Genomic DNA, 27977 nt, shown 5'->3' on the forward strand with positions numbered 1-27977 from the left:
AATGTCACCAGCAGCCTCTCCTCCAGGTTGTTCCTCCTGAGCACTCTCAGAAAGTGGAGACGCTGCTGGGCCTTTTTAACCACCGCTGTAGTATTTGCAGTCTTTAGTATTTGCATCCTCTGCTGGGCTTTCTTAATGACGGAGGTGATGGTGGGCTCCCACTTCAGGTCCTGGGTGATGGTGGTACCCAGGAAGCGGAATGAGTCCACAGAGGTGATGAGAGTGTCAGTCAGGATGATGGGGGGGAGTGGGGCTGTGTGCTTCCTGAAATCCACAATATAAGTATAATAACATAAGAATATGCTAGAATAAGTACATTTATTGTTTTTGTGGTATATATTAAGAATTTGTTAAAACACACATACAGCTTCCCACTTCCTGTTTGTTGGAAATTTGTAAAGAGTAGTAAACTCTGAACTATCTTGGAGAAGGTATGGGTGGACTATTTCAGGAGAAAGACTGGAGAATAAAAAAAAATAAAAAATAAAAAAAACCCAGCAAAACTGCAGCTAATTGTGTATCAAACAAGTCACGAGACTAAAGTGACGTCCTAAGTTTAATCGGCAGTCCAACTGCTGTTGAGTCAGTTTTAGAAACTGACTTTAAAGGTTAGTGCTAATGAAAAATAGGAAGAAAAAAATATCAGAATTTCAGAAAATAGGGAAAAGCTGACTGTGCTGTAAAAGACAAACTTCCTCACTTTGGAATGAAAAAGAGAAAACCAAAATAAACTAATAGAGTATTGGAGTTGGTCGTTGATTTAGTCAGAAAATTGTGTGAATTGCATGAAAGGATAAAGTGTGTGTGTGTGTTTTCACTTTTAAATGCTGGTCCCTTCACAGATGTTGGACCATTTTCCTTGAATGCATCGTTTTCCTTTCTCCTCATTTTTGCTCCAATCGTTCTTCAAACAGAATTACACATTAACTCCAGGAGTCAAAAAGTTGATGATAAATGCTTTTTAATATCACTCTTCTATGTTACACACAAATACAGCTGAGAGTACACACATATTCCAGAGAGGTATGCAAAGAGTAGGCACCATCAATGTCTAACAGACTATAGCACAAAGACAACACATGCTGACAGGATGTCACAGCTACCAAACTTCAACTATAATAAAACACACAAATACATTCAGCTAACATCGTACAACACTGGACAAGCAGTTGGACAGTGAACGTGAAATAGTCATGTGCTGAAACACGGGTACATGCTTTTTAGTTACAGTACTGCTGGGAGGCTACACTCTTCCATGGAAGACGTGACTGGTCAGGAACAGTGACAGGACTCGGGCTTATCTGCAGTTATGCTGGCTTTTGGAAGGAGGGAATGTAGTCTAGCTCTTGTTAAAGACAGGCCTCAATTATCCTGTAGTGACCAAACACATTCCCAGTTTTCTCATAATCTGCGGTTAGTGGAGTACAAGTACTACTAGTAAAAATAATAAAATGAACAGTACTTGTTATGTGTCCTACAGTTTACACTTTACATAAAACAGCTCAGTGCCTAGTAGTACTTGTACAAGTGATACAGATGCTACTGGTGAAGAAAGAAAAATAAAGACATGTAACAAGTTAAAGGAAAAACAAGTGATGAAATAATTTATTAAGGGGACGCCAACAGCCTTAATCCTTGGCACTGATTCCCACTCTCTGGAAATGGACTAATGGCAGACCATACTTCTAAAACACACTCCCTCTCTTTTCAGGATCAACAATCTTTCCCCTTAAAAAGAGAAAAGTGGATCAAACCCATGGAGGCAAAATACCTCCACAGCCCTCAGTTGGGGAGTCGCAGGTTCTGCTTTTTCCTTTAATTTGTCACACATCCACAGTGGACCATTTCAGCTCCAGTTAGCACAGGGTGAACTGGAAGTGGTTGAGGTTGTACAGGGATCGTTACTGTAAAGAAATAATGCCACAGTGCACAGTGAGAAGCTACAGGGTTCGTCTCTGGCTGCCGTACCACGTGCTGAGCTACGGACGAAGGTAGTTTGGTTTAGCGAGGGGCATCCGGAGCAGCGATCTTCTCCAGACTGGGCTCCATTCCCCAGATTTCCCGGGCATACTCAGAAATGGTGCGGTCACTGGAGAATTTTCCACAGCCAGCAATGTTGTGAATCACCATCTTGGTCCACTCTTTAGGGTTCTGTTAACATAGTGAAGGCGTCACAGGCCAGGTGTCATTTATTGGACAATACTTGTGTACATGACCTCACTAGCAGCAGAGCATACCTTGTAGAGCGCGCTGACTCTCTCCTGACATCTGATGTAGTCTTCGTAGTCAGCAAACACCTTGAACCTGCAGGACATAAAAATGTTTCAACAGTGAGCTGCATTGTTCACTCTTCAGCTCGTGTCTAACGCCTGGGAAAGTCAGTCACATGTTTGCTCAGCAATGACACGACATCACTGGAGCCTACAGTGTGAGTTAGAATGCAAAGTACTCACTCGTGAGTTTAGGGACCACCGTGCGCTCACCTGTCATGGTGCATCAGCATGTTCACGAGGTCTTTGAAGAGGCCAGGCTGGCTGGGGCTGAAGAAGCCTCCTGCTATCTGCTCCACTGCCTGCTTCAGCTCGGGGACACGGTTATAGTAGGACACGGCGTCGTAGCTGAGGACAGAAAAACACAGAGATGCTAGCTGTGCTCCACAGGACAGAGCAGACGGTGGATGGAAGTTACTCCTGTGGTTTCCATGGTGGTAAAGCAGGGCTTTAAAAAGCACAACATCCCAGGTGGAAAATACTTTTCAGTTTTATTATTATGTGATGATACTGTTCAGCTGCCGTTACATGGTTAAGTTACTTTAGCTAACTAGTTGAGCAGAGGCCTGGGAGCTCGAGGCTCCTGCACAGTATCTTAGCTGTTCCCAGGACTGCGCTCTTCTGGACAGAGATCTCCGATGTTGTTCCCGGGATCTGCTGGAGCTACTCGCCTAACTTGGGAGTCACCGCACCGAGTGCTCCGATTACCACTGAGACCACCGTTTCCTCCACCCTCCACATCTTCGAGCGTAAGACGTCCGTGGCAGCAACAGACGTGTGGAGATCAACAATGGATAATATGGAGTGCAGAGAGAGCACGACCAAGCAACGATTAAAGCGTGGAAGTAATCACATTACTTTGAGTTTGATTCTGTAAAAAGTGACAAAAACATCAGCGTCTGCTGTTCACGCTGTGTGGGAAGAAAACTTCTTTCTACAGCGAAAAATTAAACTTCAACTCTGAGCGAGCAGCGAGCACGCTGCCACGGGAATGTGACATTCACACAGAAACCCCCGGATTCTCCCACTGACAGGACAGCTGTGGGCAAACCTCCACCCACCCCACTCCAGCTAAACAGGTGACAATAGATTTAAGAGCTGCTGAGTCTTTGATTTTATTTATTTTCTGCTGTTTTTACTCGCATCTATTTGAAAGAGTAGAAACCCAAAACATTATTTTATCTGCTGGATTATGCAGGAAATAGGTTTAAATGTTAAACACATTTCTTCCAGTCAAAGATTGTTGCATATAATTACATTTTTACTTGATGCATAAAGTTAAAAGATAACTAATAAACTAATAAAACAAGTTTTAAAGAGACTTTTTCATTTGATTCAGTTTAATATGATGGATTATGCAGAAAAAATAGAAATGGGCTGAAAGGTCTGTTGCCTTATACTCGGGTTGTGTATCATGTTATTAAAAAAAGTAACTAAGCAATAAAGTAACTACTTGCTCTTAGATCCACTGGCTGCTGAGCATTGCATCTTTCTCCCATATGCTCTTCCAGTATTGCTCCGCTCGCCTATGGAAAAAAGCCCCCAGCCTCGGTGGTGCTGTTCTCATATTGTTTGTCAGGTATACTTCTTCAAGCGGCTGGCCAAGGCTGTGAATCTTTAGCAGCTGTTTCCAAGGCCTCAGGTATGGACACTTTGCTGTACTTCTTAGTTACCTTTCTGCAACTGAAGTTGGCTAACATCCCTCTATGCTACCTAGATCTTGGCCTCTAGTCTCCTTTTGGTTGTTGTAGCCAAGCATCTCACTTATCCCTGATGTTGTGGATGTGTACACACACACGCACGCACGCACACCTCTGAACCAAGACCATTTTAAAACTCACCCCTTCTTGTCCAGAGCCTCCACATCGTGCACCCTCATACCAAAGATGAACAGATTCTCCTCTCCAGCCTCCTCTGCCATTTCCACGTTGGCACCATCCATGGTGCCAATGGTGAGGGCGCCATTCAGCATGAACTTCATGTTCCCTGTGCCCGAGGCCTCAGTACCTGCTGTGGAAATCTGCTCAGACAGGTCAGCCGCAGGGATGACTGCACAGAGGAGACACACGGAATACAGTGGAGTCAGCTTTATGTGCTACTGTCCCAACAGAGAATGACCCAACATAAAAGATCAGGTTTATCCAGCTGTAGTGTAAATAAGTGATATTATACATCACTTATTTACAGTAAGACACAGTCAAAAACTTATTACTCTTCTCAGCCAGTGTGACGCGGTAGTTCTCCAGGAAGATGACTTTAAGGCGATCTCCCACCACGGGGTCATTATTAACGATATCTCCGATGGACGTGATCAGCTTGATGATCATCTTGGCAGTGTGGTATCCTGGAGCAGCCTAGAAACGCAGAAGGCACATGCTGGGAAATCAAGAGGCTCACCACACCCTCAAAGTTCAAAAACAGGTGTTAAATTCGTAGTGGCTAACAGCTAGCTTCAACTCGTCCAAGACGTGCAGCTCAACTCAATCATGCTCAATTTTCCTCCAGAGGTGCTTCTAAATCATCACAGTTTCATAGCCTGTCCTGTCACAGCAGTATATAAACTACAGGTGAATAAACACTACTGAATGAGGTTAGTGTAGAAGAAGAAGAAAGGTCCTGCTTGGTGAGACAGATGTCTACAAGCAGCTTCTCTGATGCAACAACATCCATGTGCAGACAGATGGACAGCCATGTTTATGACTGGCTGTGTCAAAGTGGCCCAGACACATACTAGATAAGGCTGGATTTGATGTAGTGTGAAGTGCAGTGGGTGTGGGAATAAACTGCTTCCATGACAGGCTTTCTTCTGACCACATTAAACTTTTAGGAATATTGCTGCTCACCTTTCCTCCAATCATGATCGTTCTGGGTGTCCACTGCTTGTTGGCCTCGTTCTTAATGCCTGATCAGAGAGAAAGACTGTTTGTTTGCTTGTTTGTTTGTTAAACAGAAGACAAGTCTGGATTCAGAGTTAAAGCTCAGCAGCACCCACGGTTGTACAGTGTGATGATATGCAGGCAGTTGAGTAGCTGCCTTTTATACTCGTGGATCCTCTTCACCTGCACATCAAACATGGAGCTGGGGTTGATCTTCACCTTGTAGTGCGCTTCAAGATGCGCTGCAAACTTCATCTTGTTCTCCTGAAAGTTCAGACAGAGGGTGTAAAAAGAAGCACGCAAACAGAGTGCATTTTACTTTTGGCATTTTAAGCTCTCACTTGTTTGATTTTGGCTACGTCCCGGATGAAAGCGTCATCATTCACAAAGTCCAGAAGCTTCTTCAGCTGGTCCAGGTCACGGATGTAATCCTCTCCAATTTTCTGGAGGTTAAGCAGGTGAGTTAGGCAAGATCTCTACAAAGACTTACAACGTTCACAAATAACTAACCCACCTCAGCGATGACCTCAGCCAGACCGGGGTTGCACATGACCAGCCAGCGCCTGGGGGTGATACCGTTGGTCTTGTTCTGAAACTTCTGAGGGTCAACCTCGTAAAAATCCTTGAACCTGAACGTGGAACACCAGTCAGAGAAACTTCCAAACATCTTTGTAACATGTTATGCAGCTAGATTCCTACAGGTTTCCTTACACAGTGTTTTTGATGATATCTGAGTGGATACGGGCCACTCCGTTGACTGCGTGAGAGCCCACAATACAAAGATGAGCCATGTTGATTTTCTTCACATCTCCTTCCTCAATCAGGGACATTCTACATATGCGGTCAGTGTCCCCTGGGTAAAGCTTCGAGATGCGCTGAAGGAGTGAAGATAAACACTCTGAGATTACTCACCGCTGTGCGTATAAAACAAAATGTTTCATTCTTCAAGAACGAACCACATTTTCTCTGCTCACAAAGCTTTTCAGGCACCTTATTGCCTGAAAAGCTCCAATATTACATCCTCCCCTCATACCTCCAGGTGCCTCCTGTTGATCTCGTAAATGATGTCGAGGTGTCGAGGCAGCAGGTTTTGGAAGAGGTCCACGGGCCAGCGCTCCAGTGCCTCAGGCAGCACGGTGTGGTTGGTGTAGGCACAGGTTCGGATCACAATGTCCCAGGCCTAGACACAGAGGCCAGAGCCACAGGCAGCTAGGTTAGCATTTAAGAAACTGTGCTAAAGAAAATGTGAACCAATGTGAAAGCACTTTTTTAGCTGATCAGTGACTTGGTTTGAGGTTAGCGCTAAGGACACAAACAAACAATGAGACTGAATCCCGGTCGAAGAATCCTAGAACGTCTATAAAATATGGGCTGATCAGCGTAGCCAGAGTCTGAAAACTGCATCTGTTTTAATGGCAGGTAGCGACTCCTAATGCACCTACTTCTTATTTGCAGAGCTCATTAAACGTTTTCCCAGTGACTTCATGGTCTCCAGCTCAGTTTGAAGTCTTGAATACACCATTAGGGTCCCACAGACTCACTACAGATGCACACTGGATGGAAAAGTTAAGAGTTTGCGATGTGATACCTTCTCCCAGGGCACTTTCTCAATGTCCACCAGCAGCCTCATCAGTTCAGGAATGGCCAGAGCAGGGTGGGTGTCATTCAGCTGGATGGCCACCTGCACATGGAGAGAAAACAGAAAACTCATGATCATCAGTTTTAGGAGAAATCAATAAGAGAAAGTAAAAAACAAAAGAGAAGCAAATAACACAGAATGACAGCAAGCTCACCTTGTCTGGCAGTGTGGAAAGATCTAACCGCACAAACTCTGTGGAGCCAAACTTTGAGGCTTTGAATCGACGGATGATGTCCTGAAGAGTTGCAGCTACGACAAAGTATTCCTGCTTCAGACGCAGCTCCTTCCCTTCAAAGAACTGAAGGAGAGTATGAAGAGCTGTTACACCAGAGTTCAATGCTTACAATCAATCTGCTGCCGGTACACCCGCTGACATTATTATGGAAGAAGCACAGAAAAAGAGAGCAGCTCAGGAGGAGGAAATCATCAGGTTAGTCCGTGATTTGAACCAAGGGAACAAATCGTGGCAGGAATGGCCTGATATTATTTGTATCTCACTGCAACTTTACTGTATAAAGAGCTAACATCTCCAAAATGTCAGGAGTAGTTGGTCATTACAACAAGTGTTCGTGAACTAAAAATCAAGAATGTGGGATACTGTTTGCCCGTGATTTGGAGAGCCTAGCGCTGCTCCTGACGCAGGGAAAACCAATTCTGCAGGGGAGACCTACCTCGGCACTTGTGGAGGTGAAACCAAAGGGAAGATATGCTTCACCATATTTTCTAGTCTTTGGCTTAGAATGAAGTTGGTTTGGAAACATATTCAGCGATGCTTCATTTCCTGCTTTGCGTTTGTGTGGGAGCCCCGTCAAAAACCTGTCCATTATGCTAACAGCGTCCAAGCGTTCCTTTTTTTTTTTTTTTTCTTTCATACCGTGCCCCTCCCCCCTGCAATGGCTTAGCGCCCCCCCTAAGAGGTGGGCCCCACACTTCGGGAACCTCTGCACTAAGAGACGTTGTTGTGCCCTTTGCAGACCCTGTGCTTATTTCCAAGTCCCAAATGCAATCATCGCAGGAGTTTGGTCAATCTTAACTTTTAAAAACACTGGACAGATAAGGAAAAATGTCACCTGGCACAGGGATAAACACACTCCTGAACCTTGAGGAAAGCTAGAAGAGTTGGAGCTGTTATAGCGGCAGAGGGTGGGCTGACATCATATTACACTTTAGGGATTAAGAATGGGATGTCGCTGAAGTTCATACGTGTGTGAAAGCAGATGAGCAAATACTCTCAATGTCACGCACAGCACCATCCACTAGTTCATGTGAACGAAGTAAAGGTTCAAATAAATAAGAAGTGCAGCTGTAAATCCACTCACATTGTCGTTGGGGTAGAGCACTCTGGAGATGTTCTCAGCGAGGTTTCTATCGAGCACAGCTTGAATGTAGCCTCCAACATTAACTGTGGGACAACAGCAAGAAGAGCAGTCCATGTCTGCTGGTTCTACTTTTCACAGAGTGATGTGAGCAGAGGGCAGTACTCACAGTCTTTCAGGTTAAAGTCACAGGGCGCCTTTGCAGACCACAGCCTCATCGTATTAACTATGTTGTTTCTGTAGCCGGGGACTGGAGTGTCATAGGGAAGAGCCAGAACCACCTGGAACACACACACTTCATCATTTCTCAGTGTTTAAACTACAGTCTGGTGATTTACTGTCAGGGATGATGTCACAGACCACAGGACAAGCCAACTAGACTGAGATGGGGCTGCAGGGCAAATACAAATCATCCGTCCCAGGTACCATTACAGGGAATGTGAGGGAATACCACAGTGCAAGGTTCCTGGGTTCAGACATCTTCAGGCAAACTGAGGTGTTCATCGGGGAGACATGAAGAGCTGAACTCTCTAATCCTTCACATATTCCCGAGGCACAGATACTGAGCTGGAAGCTACCAGAAAGCATTCATATCTGTTACTGTTGTTTGCATTCAACCTTCTCTGCTGCAGAGAACAAGTGACGGGACTCTCTCCACCCTGCATTCTTCTACTGCCATGGTCATTACTACTGCCATGAGTGTAACCACATCTGAAGATTACGGTGCATCTTTGTCCCACTTTCCCCAAATCACTGGGCAGACTGACGCCCCTCACTGAGCCTGGTTCAGACGCAGGGTTCTTACTTTAAAAAGATGTTTTTCCTTCTCATCGTCACCAAGAGCTTGCTCACAGCGAGTTTTCTGACTGTTGCCGTTCTCTCTGTATTATCATAAGGTCTTCATCTTACAATACAAATGCACAAATGTGTGATTTGGCACTGTGGGAAAAAGTCCTGCTTCACACAACATTACCAACCTTTCAACTGTATATCAGCTGTGCAACTAAATGGCACCTGCACTGGTTCTTATGTAGCATGTTTCTACTCTACCCGAGCACTCCAGGTACTTTATTACTCACCTCATTCAAACCAGCACTTTTTTTCTATGTGTTTCTACAAAAGTGCTACTTCACACTGTGATGGATACATCGGAGAGAAACTTGGGGTTAGTATCTTGCCCAAGGATCTTTGGCATGCTGACTGAAGCACCAACCTTACGATTAACAGAGGATCTGCTCTCCCTCCCCCTTGACCCCCGAGAGAGACTACAGACAGCCACTAGAGACACAGGACTGACCTGCTGCATGCAAATGTTACTAATGCATACAGTCCCAGTGCATTTAACCTGATCCAGCCACTGTTTAACTCAATTTTTTAAACTACTATAACCAAAAAACGCGTGTATTAGATAATTACAGCAAGTTGAGGGGTTTGTCTTTACCCCGTATCCTCGTTAAACTGTAGTCTTTGTTACCCAATAATAATAGTAGTAGTAGCATGCACAATTAGAGGTGTCAAAGAAAATGTGACAGTCTCAGTACTTTCTATTAAGAGTATACAGTAACGACCTGGTACCAACCTGCGTGTCAACCCACTTCACTCCATCAGCTGTGTGCTCCACGCGGCCATAGAAGTGGACAGGGCGCATGTACTCGGGCCGAGCCTTCTCCCAGGGATTCCCATAACGCAGCCAGTCATCGGCTTCTTCCACCTGTGGAAATACCAGATGGCATCTTCCTGTTTAAAACTAGTTAAAATATGAAAAAAAAGTCCTTAAAAGTCTCATATTTGAGCACTTATATGCTGCTTATATGACAAAAACTACATCAGCAGACCGTCCTGTCCAAACACAACAAACACTGGAGTTTCAAGACGGTACTCTGACTATAACTCCATTTCCACTAAGACTACAGAGTGAACAGACGGTCCATCAAATTCTCTCACTTTGCCACGTTCTGTGCTCCGAATAATCCTCCTAATAATCCTATTAATGCTCCTTTTAATCAGCATCACCCATATCTTGTGTAAACAAACTGTGACGGGTCCATCATGCAACACCCTCTGCTACCATCACAGAGGGCGCTTTTGTCTGGCTAATCTTATTCAGTATGACTGTAGTGCAAAGGTGCTTTAAGTGCATACACAGCACCGGGTGAACATACCTGCCAGCCACTGACAATTTTCTGGTTGAAAATGCCGAACTCATACCGGATGCCATATCCATAAGCAGCCAGACCCAGAGAGGCCATGGAGTCCAGGAAACAAGCTGTGGAAACGGGAGCGCTGTTAGACACGGCTGTGCTTCACATCACCATTTGTCAGCAGCCAATCAGGAGCTCACCAGCCAGGCGTCCAAGGCCTCCATTGCCTAGGCCAGCATCTTCTTCAATGTCCTGCAGCTCCTCCATGTCCAAACCCAGCTAAAGAACATGAGCACACGCACAGTAAGGTGTGGATCAGCTGTGAGTACTGCAGGACAGAGCTGTTAATCACTCCTCCCACGTTAACGGCAATGAACATTAGAGCTTCACTGTCTGGCTGAGTGTTATTGACAGCAAAGCCAAGCTCCAACTAAAAATCTGTGAGTGTCTCCCGCAAGTGCGTCTCTCATTGCTATGGTTGTTTCCAAGGTCTCAGACTGACCTGGAAGTGCATGGACTTAAAAACTTTTGCGGGATCTTGTAAAACGACATCTTCAATTTTTTTTTCCTTCAAATTTAAATTAATAAAAAATTCATTAACACTAAAGATTCATTCATGAACTCACTGAAACTAAACTGAATTAAAAACAGGAAGTCAAAATAAAAGTAAAAACTAATTACAAATCTATAATATCTCTGGTCATCCCTCTCACTTTATTCAGCCATTGCTTGAGGATGTGGAAGCCTCTCTGCATCAGTGTGGGTTGATTTGATTTTGTTTCTGTTGGAAGCGTGCTGTATTACCCTCACCTGGTATGTGGCTTCATCGCAGGCATTCTCCAAGGCCAGGTTCACCATGGTGTTCTGCAGAGTACGGCCCATGTAAAACTCCAAGGAGAGGTAGTAGACGCGCTGCAAGAAAACAGAGCAAAATGGCTTTTTATTCCACTTCCACCTGATCCTGAGCTGCTGGTAGTTTGAATTTCCTTTCAGTTATTGCACTTTTACATCTGTATGCAAAAATATTTCCAAAGGCAACAACACAAATATGACTGGATGAAACTCTGAAACAGAGTCAGGTTATTGACAATAAAGCACACAGTATGCGCCCCATGGCCCGGCCACGTGATCTCTAGGACAAGACAGCAGCAGAGCAACTGCAGGCAATGACACCGTTTCACTTCAGAGAAGCAGCATTACAAGTCTGGTACAGAGAACAAAGCTTCTGACATTCTGATACGGCTCCAGCATGAGAAGCATGTGTAGACCGAAGTGACTGAGACATGCAGAGGTCAGCAGGGTAGGTCACACTGGCATGGCTCCTTCGTTCTTTGTCACAGCATATGTATCGTCTAACACTGACCTCCATGTCTGACGTCTAACTGAGCACCACTTTAAGAGTGCTGAGAGTCAGCAGCACATTGACTCAGTGTATAGAAATGTGACTGCTGTTCCAAGTGCACCACGCCACACGGTCACAGGAAAAGTCACCAGAGTGCAGCAGCTGAATGCAATGCTCACCCTGAACCTCCAGTTCCAGAGAACCAGAACTTCTTTACTGAAAATTCAACGAATCATCATCATCTAACATTTTACATGCTTTGAAAAGAATCACTTCATACTTTTATGCACAGCAGATCAGCATCTTTTGACTATGAAGGCCTCCCTGAAAGCCGGTGTTGTGCCAAAAAGTGATTTCCAATGTTTCTGTGTATTTTTTATGTGTAATATCTTTACGTATGTTGGTAAATAGACTTCGGTGAACAGCGTTTACAAAGGGGTTATATATAGAATTAAAAGATTATCTGTTTTTTCAAGTATCTTTATAACTCTGTGTTATTGTACTCACATTATAACCAATCCGGTCCTTTATCCCCACTTAAAATATTTTTACAGAACTATTGTAATATTTGCTGCCATTTCTGCTGTCTTACTCTTACAAAAGACATTTTTAATGTTAATGAGATTTTTTTAACTGCATAAATAAAGGTTCTATAAAAGTCGCTGCCAAAAACTGATTGCGGCTTCTACCTTGTTACACGAATGTTGTTTGTGGCTCAATATGACTTTGTGTCATCCATGAGGGATGAATTTGACATATGTTTCACATATTATAGGCCAACAAGTTACTTATAGCAGTTTAAATACGAGCAATCAGTTTTTGGCAAATACCGGAAATCAGTTTTTGGCAGACAATCACTTTTTGGCACAACACCGGTCAATAAGCTGGAGGAGGACAAGACATAGCCGTCTGAACAGCCAGGCTGGAGCACAGCGGGGTCTCGGGCCGTGGCAGTGGTATGCAGTCTTAGTGACGCAGTTATCAGAGTTGTGAGCCCGTGAGGGCAGCCCCCTCCTCAAGGAACCCCAGCCCAGTAGGTAATAAAACAGTGGCGAGCTGATCAGAGTGGGTACTAATGCAAAAGGGGCTATGCAGCAGCTCTGAGGGCTCAGTTCTCGCTGCCTGCTCAAGGCCTTTAGGTCATTTTGCGCTTTGGTGAGAGGAGAGGGGGTGGAGAGATGGATGGCGGACATGCGTTTACGTGAGCTATGTCTGGTTGGCCCCAAGCCCGCCCGTGTGGACGCACATGAGTGAGCGAGGTACAGCAGAGGTCAGGTGAAGGTGAGACAGCTGCGGATGACGTTGCGTAACATCTCATAAGAGCGGAGCTGCCGGGACACACACACACACACACACACGACTCACGGTCAGAGCGAACGTGACTATAAATGGATACGAAGAGCAACGCTGTTACAAGCCGCAGCCATCACTGCTGACATCCGCATCACGAACCCGCATCCCCTCCCTTCCCCCAGGCCTCCGATCAGCTGTGCTCGACTGCAGTGCACCCGGTTGCTTACTTTGGGGTCCTTCTCGTAGTAATGCTGCTGCGTTCGGATCCAGCGGCCCACCAGGTGATCTCGGACCGTGTTTGCCAAGGCGAAGTAGTAGTCCCGTTTGGTGGCCACATTCCGATCCTTGACCAGGGTGAAATGGAGGTGCCGGTTGAAGTTAGTTTTTAGGTCCGCAACGTTCTCCACCCCGGCCAGGCCCCGCACCGAGATCTGCTTCCTCCTGTCTTGGTCTGTCAGCGGCTTGGCCATCTCTGTGCTCCCGGAGTGTGACCCGACGCGTCGTTGCTCTTCTTCGGCTCTGCGTTGAACACACAGCCGGAGCCTAGCGATGCTCCAGCCTCTTTAATATGTCACGTACAGCTGAGAGCGTCAGGACGGAACAGCCAAACAGCTTTTCCGGTCGACAGTTTCAAAATAAAACTCAGTATCATCAGGTGGCCAATCAGCGACTTGGAAGACTTTCGTCTTACTGTTCGGGTACTCCACGAAACTCTGTAAACAATACTTGTTCTAACTTCCAGTGTAAATGTGGCTACTTTGACTTAACCGTGCCTCACTGAGACGCACATGGATAGAATATGTAGCAGTTCTATGCAAACTCCACAGACCCTGACTTCAGTCGCACAATTAGAATAAAATATTTGGTGCGTCTTTGAGCACATTGATCTTTCTGCCCCTGGTTTAAAGCATTCAAACCAAGAAGAAATTTGAGTCTAAATTCAGTGTCTGAACTGAACAAGTACTGACGAATCCACAGAGAAAACTCGGCCCAAGGTCAGGTAGTGGGAAACATCACCTTCAAATCTTCAGGCAAATCTCATCACGTGACCCACAGTAAAACGGTTTACATGTAATATGAAATAATCAATTATAAATTACCCAAATGGCACAGATTACAAATGAAAAACGATTAAATTTAGATTACATGGTTTAAACTTTGAATAGTTCAGATGACAGATCTCTCTTTGAGTAAAACACCACAGTCCAATCCTTTGTACTCATCTGTAATCCTGTCAACATTTCTGATATTTATTCAGAGCTGACCCAACCTAGACTTCATAGACTGACAGTAACACTTAGGATATGTGTGGGGAGACTATTGCACAGCACGGTCATAGTCAGGATTTTACAAGCCAACATGTACTATCACAACTGGTACATGTTGGCAATCAAGTAACTCTGAAGCTAATTTTTCTGAACATAGATTTAGGCTGTTTAAAGAAAGTTGCTTCAGCATGGGGACACGAGCTGCACGGCATTTTTAAGGCCATGTTCTTTTAAGCAGACCACATTATGTAACACTTTAATGAAGTGGCCAACAGGGTCTCCTCTCGGGGGAAAGAAAAGCTAGCTTTCTTTCTGACACAAAGGGCTGACATCCATAAAAGGAGAAACAACAAGTTGACATGGATCAGTTTAATATGAAACCAACATTAATTCAGGCTAACATTACACGGTGGACTCCAGAAATGAACAATTTTCTACTCAGATAAGTCAAACAGAAGCAACACTAACACTGCACACAGCGTCTAATCACAGCAGAGATACATGAACGAGGATCTTCTGAGCAGTCGATTAGTGCAGGGGGCACAAAACTCGGTGTCACCGCCAAGACCCAGGCCAAAGAAGAAAATGAAAACCACAGGAATCCCTGGAAAACAATCTTAGTACTACAAAGGTTTTACGCAACTAAGGTACACTTCCTATGTTGCATACAAAAATATTCATCTTGTCCAGCTCAAAGCGAAGATGGGGAGCAGGTCAGAGTAGAAATGTGTCACTTTAAACAGAATGAGCTGTCTGAATGGATCATGCAAGCTGAACTCTGATATATTAAAGCCAATGACAGGCAAGTCTTCACATACATTAAACCTGGTGCTGGCTGGCTGAGTCATAACTGTACTTATGTAACAAACTATGGCAGTCAGAGAGGGACACTGTACACATGGGCCGAGCGCCGTGTCCACACAAACGTTAAAAACAGCGACAAGAAGTGGAATTAAGTTACAGAGTGAACAATCACAGCCTGTCACTGTTCACAACATCATGGATCCATAAAAAATAAAGCACTGGTTACATTTCTGTGAGCACAGACTTCAGTCTATGGGTACATGGTGACCATTCCTCTGACCCACACTTAATTCTGGGGGGGAGGGGGAGGGGGGGCAGGAGGCATGCCAAAAGGGGGCATGCCCGGTACCCCCATCCCCATCATTGTGACAAAGTTAGAGGGGTCCATGGGTGGTGGAGGTGGTGGTGGGGCATACATCACGCCCGTGGAGCCTGGAGGAGGTGGAGGTGGTGGTGGTGGAGCGCCCGGGGGCAGTGGGGGCTGGACCCCAGGTGGAGGAGGCACCATGGACGGAGTACCCATGGGTGGTGGGGGCTGGGCTCCAGAGGCTGCAGGCTGTTGGGGCTGTTGCCATGGAGGCAGAGTGCCGGTGGCGGGGCTAGATGTGGTGGTGGTGTCTGTAAGAGAGCAGGGGACACATGGAAATGAACTGTAGGCAAACATAAAGGCTCCTTATGCATAGAGTCTCCACAGATCTGTGAATAAGGTGCGGTGAGTACGTCTTTGTGTGTGTGTAAGGACAAAGACATATTGTAAATATGCACTGCCTATCTGTTTGATTCGGTGATAAACTCTCTGTCAAATCAACACACCGAGGCCAACACTCGTCTTTGGGTGACAGCCCCCCCCCAGAAACCAAAAAAATGAAGCCGTTTTGTTATAGATTACACAGTGAACACACTACCTCTCGTTTCAGTGTACACAGGAACCAGTTTTGAAACCACTGACGTATAAAAGAGCTGTGTGTGTGCTGAACCACTGAAAGTTTTCTCAATAAAGCTTTTGTGCGCTCTTACTCTGTTGCCAGGGCAGTGGTGTGCTAGTTGCCATGCTGCTGGTTGGAGGAGGAGGTGGAGCCTGCTGTTGCCAAGGTGGCAGAGGTCCTGAAGGGGGAGGAGGTGGCTGGCTGCTTGGGGGAGGAGGTGGAGGTGGCATCATACCCATTGGAGGTGGCAGCAGACCTACAACAAAAGCACATAAGATTGGGGGTTCTTTTCTATTTTGCAGATTTTCTACAGTAAAGTTTTGGGTCCTTTTCTAATACAGCAGACGCTCAGACGCTTCTTTTGCGTTTGACCTCTTCAATATTGGAAAGTCTTTACAATAAAACACACTTCAAAGCAACTTAAGTACGACACAAAGAACTCAGGAGGTGAACTGAATCTTACACAGAGTTCATTAGCTTTCATGAGACGTCTCAGTAACTCGACTTGAAAAATCTAAAAGCCTTCATGAGAGTCCAGCCTGTGCCAGCTCCCTGCCACTGGCACTGTATGGATCACCAGGTCTTAGCCTTTTACCCAAACTGTACTGTTATCACCACCATGCAGAATTTAATCCTCCATACACTCTGATTTTTGTTGGCAGTATCCGGACCTTAAGTCTGACATCATTAGCTGTGTCTGGGCCCAAACTCCGCTTCAGGTCCCAAAAACAAACTAACACTGCAGCATCACTGAGAGTTACAAACTGTCTAAATTCTTTCATCTTTAATAAAATGATCAGTGTTGCTGCTTTACCAGGTGTAACTATTAAGTTTAACATCCAGGCATCCATGAAAACAGAATTTATTAAATTCAACGGAGTTAGAAGTTAGCAGGAAGTTAGCTCGCTAGTTTCCACCTAAACATGATATAGCATGTTCTGATTGAAGTTTTTCATAAATCTCTCAAACGTACAGCTCTGCTATCACTTCCAACATAAATAAAGACAGAAAACTAAACAGCAGTGACATTTGTAGGGTTACTGAAGTTGGGCTAGCTGGTATATAATGATGTGCTACGTGGTGGCTAGCGACACAGCTTTGTTAGCATAATATAAACACGGTGAAGCTGGAGGATGAACGCTAACTTTTTTCCACTCAATAAAACATGAGGGTTCCTGATGGTTAGGGACAAATGCAATCACATGGCAGGATAAACGGACCAAACTTCAGTCAGGAGAACAACTGAGACAATCCATCCACAATACGAGGTTAGTCATTAATAGACTGCTGCATGGGCTTAAAGGGTTTAGAAACTGACTTTTAAAATAATTAAATAGAACAAGATACAAAGCATTAAAACATGTCAAATACATACAGCCCTAATGAACGCAGAGTAGTTTGGACCTGAAGCAGGGTTCATATGTCATCACTAAACACATTGTTGTGTAGTCTGGATCTGCTCTTACCCATCGGGTGTCCATGCGGTCCAGGTCCCTGGCCCATGGGAGGAGGAGGGGGCTGCATCCAGGGTGGAGGCAAGCCATTGGGGTTGGGAGGCATAGGCGGTCCTCCCATGCTGGGCATCGGAGGAGGAAAACTGTGAGGTCCTCCAGGACCACCGGGCCCCCCGGGCCCCCCAGGCATGCCGTGAAAGTTCCTGTTCTCGGCTGGACCAGAACTCATCCACGGAGGCCGGTTCTGTTGAACACACAGAGAATTTCAGACAGAGCTCTCCACGACGAGTACAGAGAACCACGTGCGTCCCCACTAACCGGTGGAGGTTGGGTGCTGTTGGGGCCTGCAGCCCGAGGTGCGCCCTGGGTGCTGGTGTGTCCTCCGGCTGACGTTGGGACAGGGGCCTCCCCCAGCTCAGCCATGAGAGACAGATACTCCTTGTCCATACGAGCCTTGTCTTGAGCTGACTGAGGGGGCTCTCCACCAGTTGCTCTGTGTGCAGCGAACGAGCTGTGAAAGAAGCACACGTCGTTACACAATTCAGGCGAGTGGAGTCAGGAGTTCAGCTCAAGTTTGGACACTCAGCGCATCGTCACCTGCTGTACTTGCAGTCTGAGGAGATATGGCCGGCTCCACCACATTTAGTGCAGAGGGTGGTGTTAGTAATGCTGCGTGGCTCAGAGTTCTGCCAAGGACGAAGAATCCTGTGGATACAAGAGACAATAAGCATGGTGTCCGGAGACTGCAGAAATGGAACAAATCCATCCTTGATTTCTATTCTTGCTCATTCTGTACTTTAATGACCAGGTGGCTCCTCGTGTTATAACAAATAAGGAGTGATTGTGCACAAAGCCCGGGCAGTGTCACAGACCTGTTGTCGTCTTCCCTCAGTGTGCCATTGAGTCTGGCCAGCTCCCTGAGCTGCATTTTTCTTAGGTCGTTCTGATCCTCAGGCGTCTCAATGCCTTGTTTCAAAATGTTACGAATCTGTGGACACACATTTCACACCATTAATATCATGGTATATATTCCCCAAAGTATACATGCATTACATTTAACAAACTGATGCTAAACATCTTCACATAATGAACAGGAGGTGCTCCAACCTGCTCCACAGCTTTCTTGACGTTCTCCATCGTGTTGGCAGTGACCAGGGCATGCAGAGGCTCGTCCTCCCCTGGCAGCATCTGGCCATCTTTTCGACCAACCTTCCCCTCCTTCACAGACCCTTTCCCCCGGATCATAATCTTGGCACAGCACTCCTTCTCAATGTTCTTCAATGTATTACCACTGGGAGGAAAAACAAACGTGAGAAACTCTTTCTTCCCCCCTCAGTTGCAGTATGAAAGCACGTCAAACTGCATTACTTTAAGATGGCATCGAACTTACCGGGGTCCAATGAGCAGACCAACAAAGTTGATTTCAGGGTATTCATCTTGAGGGATCATAACTTTGTCGTTGACTCTGGTGGCTGGAGGCCTGGAGAACACAAACAAGTAAAGAATTTAGCTTTCTAAATGTCCTAAGAGCCAATCCAGTATTTAGATCATCAGCAATTAGCATGGAGAGTCCCACAATGTGCAGTAGGGCTGCTCTACAGGAAGAAAGTTTGTACTCTTCACAGAATCATTAAGATACAAATGAAAGCACAAAGCAGATGGACTCCAATCACTGATTAGACCGAGACCACTGAAGAAGAAAACTAAACTGAAATGATTCTGTTACTGACCAGTCAAACGCTCTCATTCTGACAATTAATGCATAAAAATCACTTTCTGATGACACATCATTCGTTTGCACGCGTGACTGCACATGACAACGTATGACAATGATGAAAAGAACACAGTAGTAATGTCGAATGAACACATTACTACTTAAGTCAATCAGACTGTTGGCACTAACAGAGACCTCCACTCTTCTTTCTGTTGATGTCCTGTTCTATAAGAGACAAGGAAAATAATGGCAGCATGTCTCTGGCCACAGTGTACCCATCATCTAATGGCCAACACTCCACATCCCAGATCAGATTCTTGACCCTAACAGGAGTTCACTGAACTCAGATGGTTTGTGAGGTAGCAGTGGGCGATAGATTCAAATTTGTGCTAATGGCACTAATAACGATGTAGACCAGTAAAAACAAACAATGTTTTATCAGTGAGCTTCCAGGCTTCAGCGTTTACTAATACGAACAAAACCAAAGGTATCTGCTATCTTTCTTTACAATGAGCTGCTGCTAGAACACTACGGTTCTGCTCAAGTCCTGCTTTATCACAGCAGTGACTTCCATCCACCGTCTGCTCTGACAGTCTGAAGGACTCCCACTAGCTTTTCCCCACTAAAGGTTTAATGGTGATTATGGGAACAGCAGCACTGTTTCAGACTAGAAACATGTTTTCTTTCATGCTACCTGAGCTCATCGTCTCGGTAACAGGACGCCTCTATGCTTTTCAGTGTGTAAACAGACTCCAGCTCCACACGAAACTGTGCCAGCCTGAACACTGTGTGGGCTTTATGTTGTCACGTTATTTATTCATATGCTGCTCCCAAATACATTGGTATCGCAGGTCCTTTTTTAGTTGCAAATGTTGGTGAAACGCTCGCAGTGAGGCGACACTTCTTGTGATTTGGTGGTGAATTTTTGTGTATCCATGGAGACAATGGCGTGCTATAGAGCCGTCTTATACGACGCATCGAAGCAAAGAATTTGTGTAAAAAATACTCAAATTGCAGCAGCCTAGTGACAATTAGTCATCTAGTCCACTAGACTCACACATCCTTGCTCTGAACATCATTTCCCCAGCTTGAACAAAATGCTGTACCTGCAGAAACAGATCCTCATGGAAAATGTGTCACAAGCTGCAAACTGCGATCCAGGCAGTTTAACATCTAAACACAAGGCTGACTGATTAGCTCAGCTAACCATCAGGGTCTGACATTACCAACGGCCCCATGGCCCAGAGGACACATTACCCAGTTAACTGTTTGGATGGATGGATGGATGGATGGATGGATGGATGAAAATTAAATATTTTGTTTCTCTCAGTGCCCCCTCTAACCTTTTTCCTTCAGTTGTTAATTATGTCATATTGTTCCCAGAGAATAAAAAGCTAGTAGATTACAGAGAGGGAGACTAGTGGACTACTCTAAAAGTAATTTTGGGTTAAATACGACCCAAGTACTGCTTGTGTTTTTAAGAGCTAACCCAAACTTTTCCTCACATTTGTTAAGGACCAATTGTCACAAATTGCTGCTGAAATGTGCAACAATTTGCACCACAGGCAATATTCAACATGCATGCAATGTTAGATGAATTTGCCGACATCAGCGCATTTGTTCCTTTGCAGGTAGCATCAACACACCTGTGGAGAGTGTGGCTAGACATTGTTTCAGGCAACTTTCCTGTGACACAGTCTATATGCAACCACTAATTCTGCACCAACTGACTGCAGAACACTGCTTTTGCAAAGCTTCATCCATCTACTTATCAACTTTCCCTGTTTGCAATTTCCCATCACAGACACCGAGGGTGGCATTATAACATCTTCAATCCAACAGTTAACAGTTAGTAACAGTTACCTTATTTGGGATACACACTCACACTAACAGCAACGCTTAACCATCCGGTCAATTGGTCATTTGTTATTTACTTTTTCTACCAAAATCACACCAGTGCCCCCCATTAAAAGACCGCGTGCTTCATGTTGTTTTTCTGTCCCTCATCAAACTGGCGTCCCAGATAAAACGCCAGCCTTTTATTTTATCAGATAAACGAACACAAAATGAAACAAAAATTTAAAATACAGTTAATGGGGTGAAAGAAAAAAAAAAGATAATCATACTTGTAGTCTGCAGGAGGCTTGAAGTCAGGGTTGAGTCCAACCATTTCAGTGATAAGTGCATGTCGCTCCTCCTCGAGCTTCTTTCGTGTGCGATACTCGCGGGTGTTTAACCTCTTGCCCTCGCTGTTGTAGATGGGCTCAGGAGAAGGAGACCTGAGAGCGGCAGACAAAAGACAAGACAGACATCATCAGCACCCTCCTACAAGCAAAGCTCTGCCAATAACAATCACACAGGCTCCCTACAGCTGACTAAGACTTTAACAATAAAAGAATCTCAATCAGTGAATCTTTAAAACAACAATAAACTTTGAGACTGTAATTGTTTCTACTGAGAGAATCTCAGATGGACTCTGACTCATGGCCAGTGCAGCAGTAGCAGCAAACTTAAACAAAAGAAAAGTATATAGGAACTCTGCACTGCCATTTCAAAGACTGAAGTCCATTCTGACATCAAAAAATTAATATTTTTTTTAAACAAAACCAGAAGAAAACAAAAGAAAAACGTAGCAACCAAAGCTGTATAGTGGCAGTAAACAAATAATCTGGAGGGGCATCAACCAAGAAGAAAAAATAAAATACACGGCCATAACTTCAACCTGCATACAGGATTGTTGGCCTACAAGAAAGCAAAGTTGGAGGCAAGAAAACAAATCAAAGCAAAATTTGCAATCCTAAGCAGAAACGCTGGCTGTGAGAGTTGCTTGGTGCTGACGTGGTGGAAGAGGTCCGTGCCTCCCCTTGGATGCTGAAAACCTGTGGTACTGCGTTAAGGAGGCTCTGTGCTTGAAAAAGGGTTAGGTTGATGTGGGGTAATTTGGGTTAGAGAAAAGGAATTAAGATTAGATATCCACCTTTTCCTACGCTCTCCCATCAGAGAGCCACATGTGTCCACGTGACGAGTGAGAAAAAAAATTTTCATTTTACGCTTCAAACTTCCAACGCTGACAACCTGAAACACCTCCCAAGTTGGTCACATTAGATTGGGAAGTGATTTCTAAAGCTTCTGCAGCTCTGCATTCAAGTTTTGGACAGCTGTGGAAATGTCTGATTATGATTAAAAAAAACTATATACAGTGTACAGGTGACCGGGACGCTACCTAGCAAAGGTCAACTTCACACTCTAAGGCAGCCATTGGCTTTCCAAGAACACATACATTTGTGTCAGTTTTCCTCCAGACCTCAAAATCCAGAGGGAAAACTGAGCATATCCTCCTCCTCCCTGGGCAGAAGTGTTCACAGCCTCATTAGGGGAAAACCAGAGAGGACTAGCAATAGATCACTCGTTCACTCCAACACAAAGCCCAGTTGGATTACTGGGATGTAATCAAGTAGGCTTCATGCCATGGGCTGAGTCACTGGCAACAATGGACCAAAATAAGTATGTGAAATAAAGTAAGACAAAGCAGTAGTTTGGTGCTTGTGTGCATTTAGTACCCATCTTTTCAAAATAAGCCAATTCAAGTCAAACCTAAGATGTGAAATAAATCAATATGCAAACTTATTTGTACACTAGTCCAACCTGTGTCAGAGGAAAATCTTTACACATGAATTATAGCACTCACATATCCAGACAGGCCCCTACTGCAGACACAGAATAAGCAGTGTGCAGAAATACTACAGTTTTAAATTTGAGGCAACGACTGTGTTAAGTAAACTGCCAAGCATCCAATAGAAGGAGTCTGGCAGTGACTAGTTAGATACCCTTGTTAGGACAGCTCTAAAGACTGAGCTTATAGTCGACTATGGAAAGCTGGCTTTCAAAGCCTTAAAATCCTTCAACTTATTCTCACTCCCACCTCAGGCAGGTCATAATTTAATGTGCTTTTTGGCCCTGCAGCACATGTTCGCTGCAGTGTACTGAGGAATGAAACACAATACCTAGGAAAAGCTCATTTTCCAAACATTTGTGCGGATGTTTGAGTTCAAAATAATATCAGAGATATTTGGGATTGGTGTCAGTCATGTAAACCTTAGCTACATTACTAAACTTACATTAACTTAATAAGTAGCAAACTAGTAACCCTTCTGAATGGTTCATAGCTTTTAATACGTGACCACTCCTCACCCTCGTGTTCTTTAATGTGGCCTTCAGGTGTGTGCGTAACAGGGACACACACCTACCACTAAAGTCTCTGTGATGGTATTGACTCGTATTCGGGTATAAAATATAGAAATTAAATACATATGCAGCTCCACAGTGTAGAGGTTTATACGCTCATCTAATGCACAAAGTTCAAAAGTGGGAGGGCGGCATCAGAAAGGGTGTTGGGCATTATTCAGTGGCTCCTCTCCTGTGGTGAGCGCTGCAAGAAAGTGAGCAGCCACTGTTTTTGTTTGTTTTGTTAACAATACAGTTACAGCTGTCAATTAGGTTGAAAATATACAGAGTGAAGACTTTGACGAGCTATTGAGTTATAGCGAGTTAATGTGGAATACTGCCTTTACCTGAAAACGTGAAGGAGAGGATCACCGAGTTTATATATGAGCTACCCAGCGTTAGCAATAGCATTATGAGGACGCTAGCTTCAATCTGTATCAGGATGGAAAACACTAAAGTTTGTCAGCCTGGTAACATGTGAAACCAAAGGTTGCAAACAAGCACAGCCATCTATAAATGTATAGAAAGGTGAGAGAGGAGTGAGAATGTGTTGGCCTTTTTTTTTTTTAACTCAAGATCAAAACAGTGGTTGTAATTTCATTCAAATGAAACAATTCGCACAAGCTTGTACAGATTTCTGTGAGAGAAACAAATCAAAGGGACCATTCGATCACTTCTCCGGTACTGTGAAGCACATGTTACAGTGTTCCTGTGCTGATGGCAGCTGTTGAGCTCAGAGCAAACACCTTTGTCAAAGCTTGGTTTCCAAAAAAGCAGCAGCAGCCACAATGTGCACTTTGATTTCGTGTTTTTGTTAAACAAATATTTCACCTGTCAAGAAGGAACTTTCTGTTTGCGCCAACAACTATTCAAATGTTACTAAGGTTGGCTTTTGGCTGTCCGTTCTATTACAATTCTTTCATTTCAGTGTAATTACAAACACTGCTTCTCCATCTTGAGTAAAAACATTCAAACTTGTGTTGTTTTACAGGAAACAGTGTAACAGTGGAGTTCCGTTAATCACTCTCCAGTTTACTCAAAGAAAATGTTAATTTACTTTTAAAAATGCATCATTACCAATTCTAGACAATCACTGCATGTATAGAGAAGTGCTGAAACTAGTAGTCACGTGTACTAAGTGGTGATGGACGAGGAGCAGTCTTTAGAAAAACTTTCATATATATCAATTCTCCTCTAGCAACAGGAAAATGGAAATGTGAAGAACTCAAACTGTCTAAACAACACTGTTCTTCACTAAACTACATCCTTCAGCTAATACTAAAGTTTTAGGCTAACAACCACATATACTCTGAACATGTCTTCCAAAAAGTCAAGAAGGTAGAGAAAGTGTTACTGTTCGTGGATTTAATCTTTTTCCGACCTGTCCTCAGGGTTAACAGGGATTCCCAGGTCTCCTGTACGCAGTTTACGAGTCAGGTCTTCAATCTGCAGTTGGACTGGAAGAATTCAGGTTAGGAAAGAAAAACAAGGATGGAGAGAAATTTGATTACCACAATAACAACAGAGAGACAATGCTCTGCACATTGGAGCACTATCTCATTCATTACTGAGGTAAAGACAAACGGTGAGTCTGTTAAATACAAAAGGAAGATCAAATAAACATCTGGCAAGACTCTAAAGTATTACATCATCAGAAGCACACATTACCAGCAAGTCCTAGAGGTCGTTTACTTTAGCATGAAAAAGTCTAACGTCTTCTGAACGTCAATGTGTCCGTTAACTCCACGACTCCTAATAATACCTACCGCATAAAAGACTCTTTAATTAATTCCATGAAAAGTGCTTAAATCTTAAACATTTGAAGATACGCTGGCTATTTGGTTTTATAAAGTCAGTCGCAGTCACTCCACAGATCTAACACTGAGGGGATCATTCCAAAGGCAATGAAATCAGTCAGTCATCTAATGCACATTATGAAAGCTGTGATGAAATACACCAAACACACGTTCACTGGCACTGAAACTATTAGTCTGGGTTATTGAGAAGAAGAATAAAGGGCCAGTGACTTGTGCTTCATCTTTAAATCTTCCCTCACAATGTTTTTGGGGCTTTACTGAATGAGGAAAAATAACAAGTGTGACGACGGAGGGTGGGCACAAATGAATGTTTACATACCAAGATCAACCATTACCAATGAGTGCACAACATCAATAATGATGTTAGTTTTTGACAAAAAAAGGATTGGTCTGCTTCAGAACACCCGCTGAGGGCCTGTGAAGGCAGTATGTTGGTGTTACACTGCTGCTGGAAGGCATGTGTGGTTCAAAAGGACTTTTTATGATCAATGTTTTTGGGACAGGCCAAAATCAGAGCGCGCACACAGTCCTTAAGCATTTCCAAATTTGCAGTGCCCACAAAAACAACAATTTGTCTTCTTTAAACTCACTGGATTTGTTTGCCATTGAAGCAGCATTGCTCACACTTCAAACCAAAATAAACAGCATTCTTTAGCAATGTTAGGACATTATAAACTAACTCCTCCATGCACAGGAACAAAACTGATGATGTGTAGGGAATCAGGCAAGACAGTGAGCAGTGACCTGCAGCTGAGGACAGATATCTGCAAGCAGTGGTGTTTAACAATCTACTCCTCTTGCTAATGGGTGCCCAATGGTATGCAAACTATAACACTATGCAGCACCACCACTAAGCCTCCATTACAAAGAAGTCAACTTAACATTTTCAATCATAAAGTAATCATTGCTCTTCAGAAAAGACAACAGCTGGAGCAAAATGTCCCACGTGTTAGAGTAAACATACTGGAACCAGAATGTGTAATGGGTGTCTTTAGAAGCTCTAACTGTTGGCAGTTCAGCAAACAGGATAAAATTATTACTGGCAGGGAAACTTAAACCCCAAACAAGTAATTTCCTAGACACATAATACAAGAAACTACATGTTTCATTATCACCAACTCAATATTTACCTATATATGCTCTCTCCTGATCCCGGGTCAGTCCGGGTGGGATAACGGTGGGCATGCCCGGTATGACGGTCTTCTGATCAGGCGTCTCGCTGCTCCAACGACTCTTCTTTCTTGACTTCTTCTGGCCGAAATCTACCGCGAGAAACACAGCATGCCGGTGAAACATTACATGATGCACGCCAGCTCTACCGCCCTTCACGGCATTGATGGAGCCGGTGTATTTCGAGATTAAATGCAGGAGAACGGCAACGTGGTGACTCCTCGTTTGGGCTCTATCAGCTACTCCTCTCTCATGTGCTTCGATTTAGAAAAAGACAGTTATGGATGGCCTTGATGAGGTTTACGTATGAAAGCGAGGCAATGCACTGTTACCAATAAAACATACCGTCAGGCAGAGAGCTGTCGTTTCGCCAGACTTCACTATTAACCCTCGTTAACTAAACCGTCAGGTCAGAAGAGGACAACCTAGACCAAAAAACACCAACCACTATCGTTTACTAACCAACTTTAGCGGCTCCTTATCCATGCCGTTCAGGCCAGGGCTCGTCACCCATGTTGGTTAACGTCGTTAGCTTCAGCTCGCTAACGCCGCGTTGAGGGCTACAGGAGTTAGCTTAAGCTCGCTTAACTTACCAGGTTTAGCCATTCCGCTCCCCGCAGCAGATTGCTGTTGAGCTTGACTCGAAAAACTTGTCCCCGGGTTGAACTGATGAGACTGGGGAAAAGATGCGCTTGGCATCGAAGGCTGGAAGCCTTGTAGAGAAGGAAAGGACCCGGGCGGCCCCGGTGTTGGCATCAGCCCGTTCCCCGCACCAGGCCCGGCATCAAAGGCTCGTTTAGCGCCAATACTAGGGTGCAACTTCCCTAATGGAGTTGCATTTGCTCCCGTCGCCATTTTCGAATTACTTAAATGGCTCAATCAGTATGAGCGATCAGTCAGCTCAAGTTTAAATGTGTGCAAATAGCTGAAAAAGTGCTTCCTGCTTTAGCTCTCACACAATACTTCAATCAAAATGGCGCCCAACAGAAAATCACAAAGGTTAATCCTTCGGACGTGGGACGGGCCGTCGCAGTAAGAAAGATTCCTATTGGTCAGACCAATGCTCCCTGCGCCTCTCATTCTAAAAATTGATTGGCTGAAAAATGTCAATCTCCTATTTTTGATACCTCGTTAACAGGCAACAAATCGCAAATATAACGTGTCTATACGCTCACCGGCTCCAAGTCTGTACATTAATGCATGTAGACGACCTCCTGAAATTCATACCTAGCATCAGCGTAGGGAAGAAAGGTGATTAAGATTAAGAGACTTTGAATGGGAGCTGCGGTTTCACAAACTGCTGAGATTTTCCTGTACAGCCTCTCTCTCTGAGGCTTACACAGGATATTCCGGAAAAACTTCTACTTTCTACTTCCTGTAGAGTGCAGTGGTGTTTTTAACCTAGTCTAGTTTATTATGTGTACTCTGAGGTATTTATAGTCCTCCACAATGTCCACATCGACCCCTTGGATTGAAACACGGGTCACAGGTTTCCTGGTCCCCCTAAAGTCCACAAACAATTCTTTGGTCTTTGTCTTGTTGAGCTGCAGGTGACTCTGCTCGTACCACACAACAAAAGAAAACGCTACATCCAGATGAACAGAATCAACTTCTGGAGTTTTACCTACGTGGATGATTGAGCATGCATCAAGATGACAAAAGAGTCCATCATAACTCAGTACTCTGTCTCAACACCCTCACTGATGCATCCAACCACCGCAGA

The 27977-nt window shown here is 44.4% G+C and overlaps 2 protein-coding genes across 2 annotated transcripts; both read right to left on the bottom strand.

Moving 5' to 3' along the window:
* Window positions 1-944: 944 nt before the first annotated feature.
* LOC146581115 (glycogen phosphorylase, muscle form-like) lies at window positions 945-13475 on the bottom strand. The gene is made up of 20 exons (XM_085267496.1): window positions 13105-13475; window positions 11053-11154; window positions 10443-10521; window positions 10264-10367; window positions 9681-9812; window positions 8271-8382; window positions 8105-8187; window positions 6940-7083; window positions 6735-6827; window positions 6180-6326; window positions 5858-6021; window positions 5661-5775; window positions 5488-5589; window positions 5263-5410; window positions 5114-5172; window positions 4483-4624; window positions 4112-4319; window positions 2484-2618; window positions 2238-2304; window positions 945-2151 (listed from the first exon to the last, which is right to left on the bottom strand). The coding sequence occupies exons 1-20, from the start codon at window positions 13345-13347 to the stop codon at window positions 2002-2004; spliced, it is 2529 nt and encodes an 842-aa protein (XP_085123622.1). The 5' UTR covers window positions 13348-13475; the 3' UTR covers window positions 945-2001.
* Window positions 13476-14499: 1024 nt separating this feature from the next.
* sf1 (splicing factor 1) lies at window positions 14500-27243 on the bottom strand. The gene is made up of 12 exons (XM_085267497.1): window positions 26848-27243; window positions 26215-26346; window positions 24649-24724; window positions 21170-21322; window positions 18720-18809; window positions 18437-18620; window positions 18202-18317; window positions 17927-18034; window positions 17648-17840; window positions 17342-17573; window positions 15967-16131; window positions 14500-15567 (listed from the first exon to the last, which is right to left on the bottom strand). The coding sequence occupies exons 1-12, from the start codon at window positions 27107-27109 to the stop codon at window positions 15236-15238; spliced, it is 2043 nt and encodes a 680-aa protein (XP_085123623.1). The 5' UTR covers window positions 27110-27243; the 3' UTR covers window positions 14500-15235.
* Between the last annotated feature and the right edge of the window lie 734 nt (window positions 27244-27977).

The sequence above is a fragment of the Mchenga conophoros genome, linkage group LG3 (genome assembly GCF_057382185.1).
Source record: "Mchenga conophoros isolate Kocher_MC1m ecotype Shallow Benthic linkage group LG3, M_conophoros_male_GT1.1, whole genome shotgun sequence".
Taxonomy (NCBI): Eukaryota; Metazoa; Chordata; class Actinopteri; order Cichliformes; family Cichlidae; genus Mchenga; species Mchenga conophoros.

What these genes read in the sequence shown, in the direction of transcription:
- sf1 (XM_085267497.1), bottom strand. Translation starts at nt 27,109, where the DNA reads ATGGCGACGGGAGCAAATGCAACTCCATTAGGGAAGTTGCACCCTAGT. An exon ending in CCTGTTAACCCTGAGGACAG is followed by an intron (nt 21,323 to 24,648) that starts GTCGGAAAAAGA and finishes TGCCGCTCTCAG; the next exon opens with GTCTCCTTCTCCTGAGCCCA. An exon ending in CTGAGGGAAGACGACAACAG is followed by an intron (nt 18,035 to 18,201) that starts GTCTGTGACACT and finishes TTGTATCCACAG; the next exon opens with GATTCTTCGTCCTTGGCAGA.
- LOC146581115 (XM_085267496.1), bottom strand. Translation starts at nt 13,347, where the DNA reads ATGGCCAAGCCGCTGACAGACCAAGACAGGAGGAAGCAGATCTCGGTG. An exon ending in AGAAAGTGCCCTGGGAGAAG is followed by an intron (nt 6,327 to 6,734) that starts GTATCACATCGC and finishes CTCTGTGTCTAG; the next exon opens with GCCTGGGACATTGTGATCCG. An exon ending in TATCATCACACTGTACAACC is followed by an intron (nt 5,173 to 5,262) that starts GTGGGTGCTGCT and finishes CTCTCTGATCAG; the next exon opens with GCATTAAGAACGAGGCCAAC.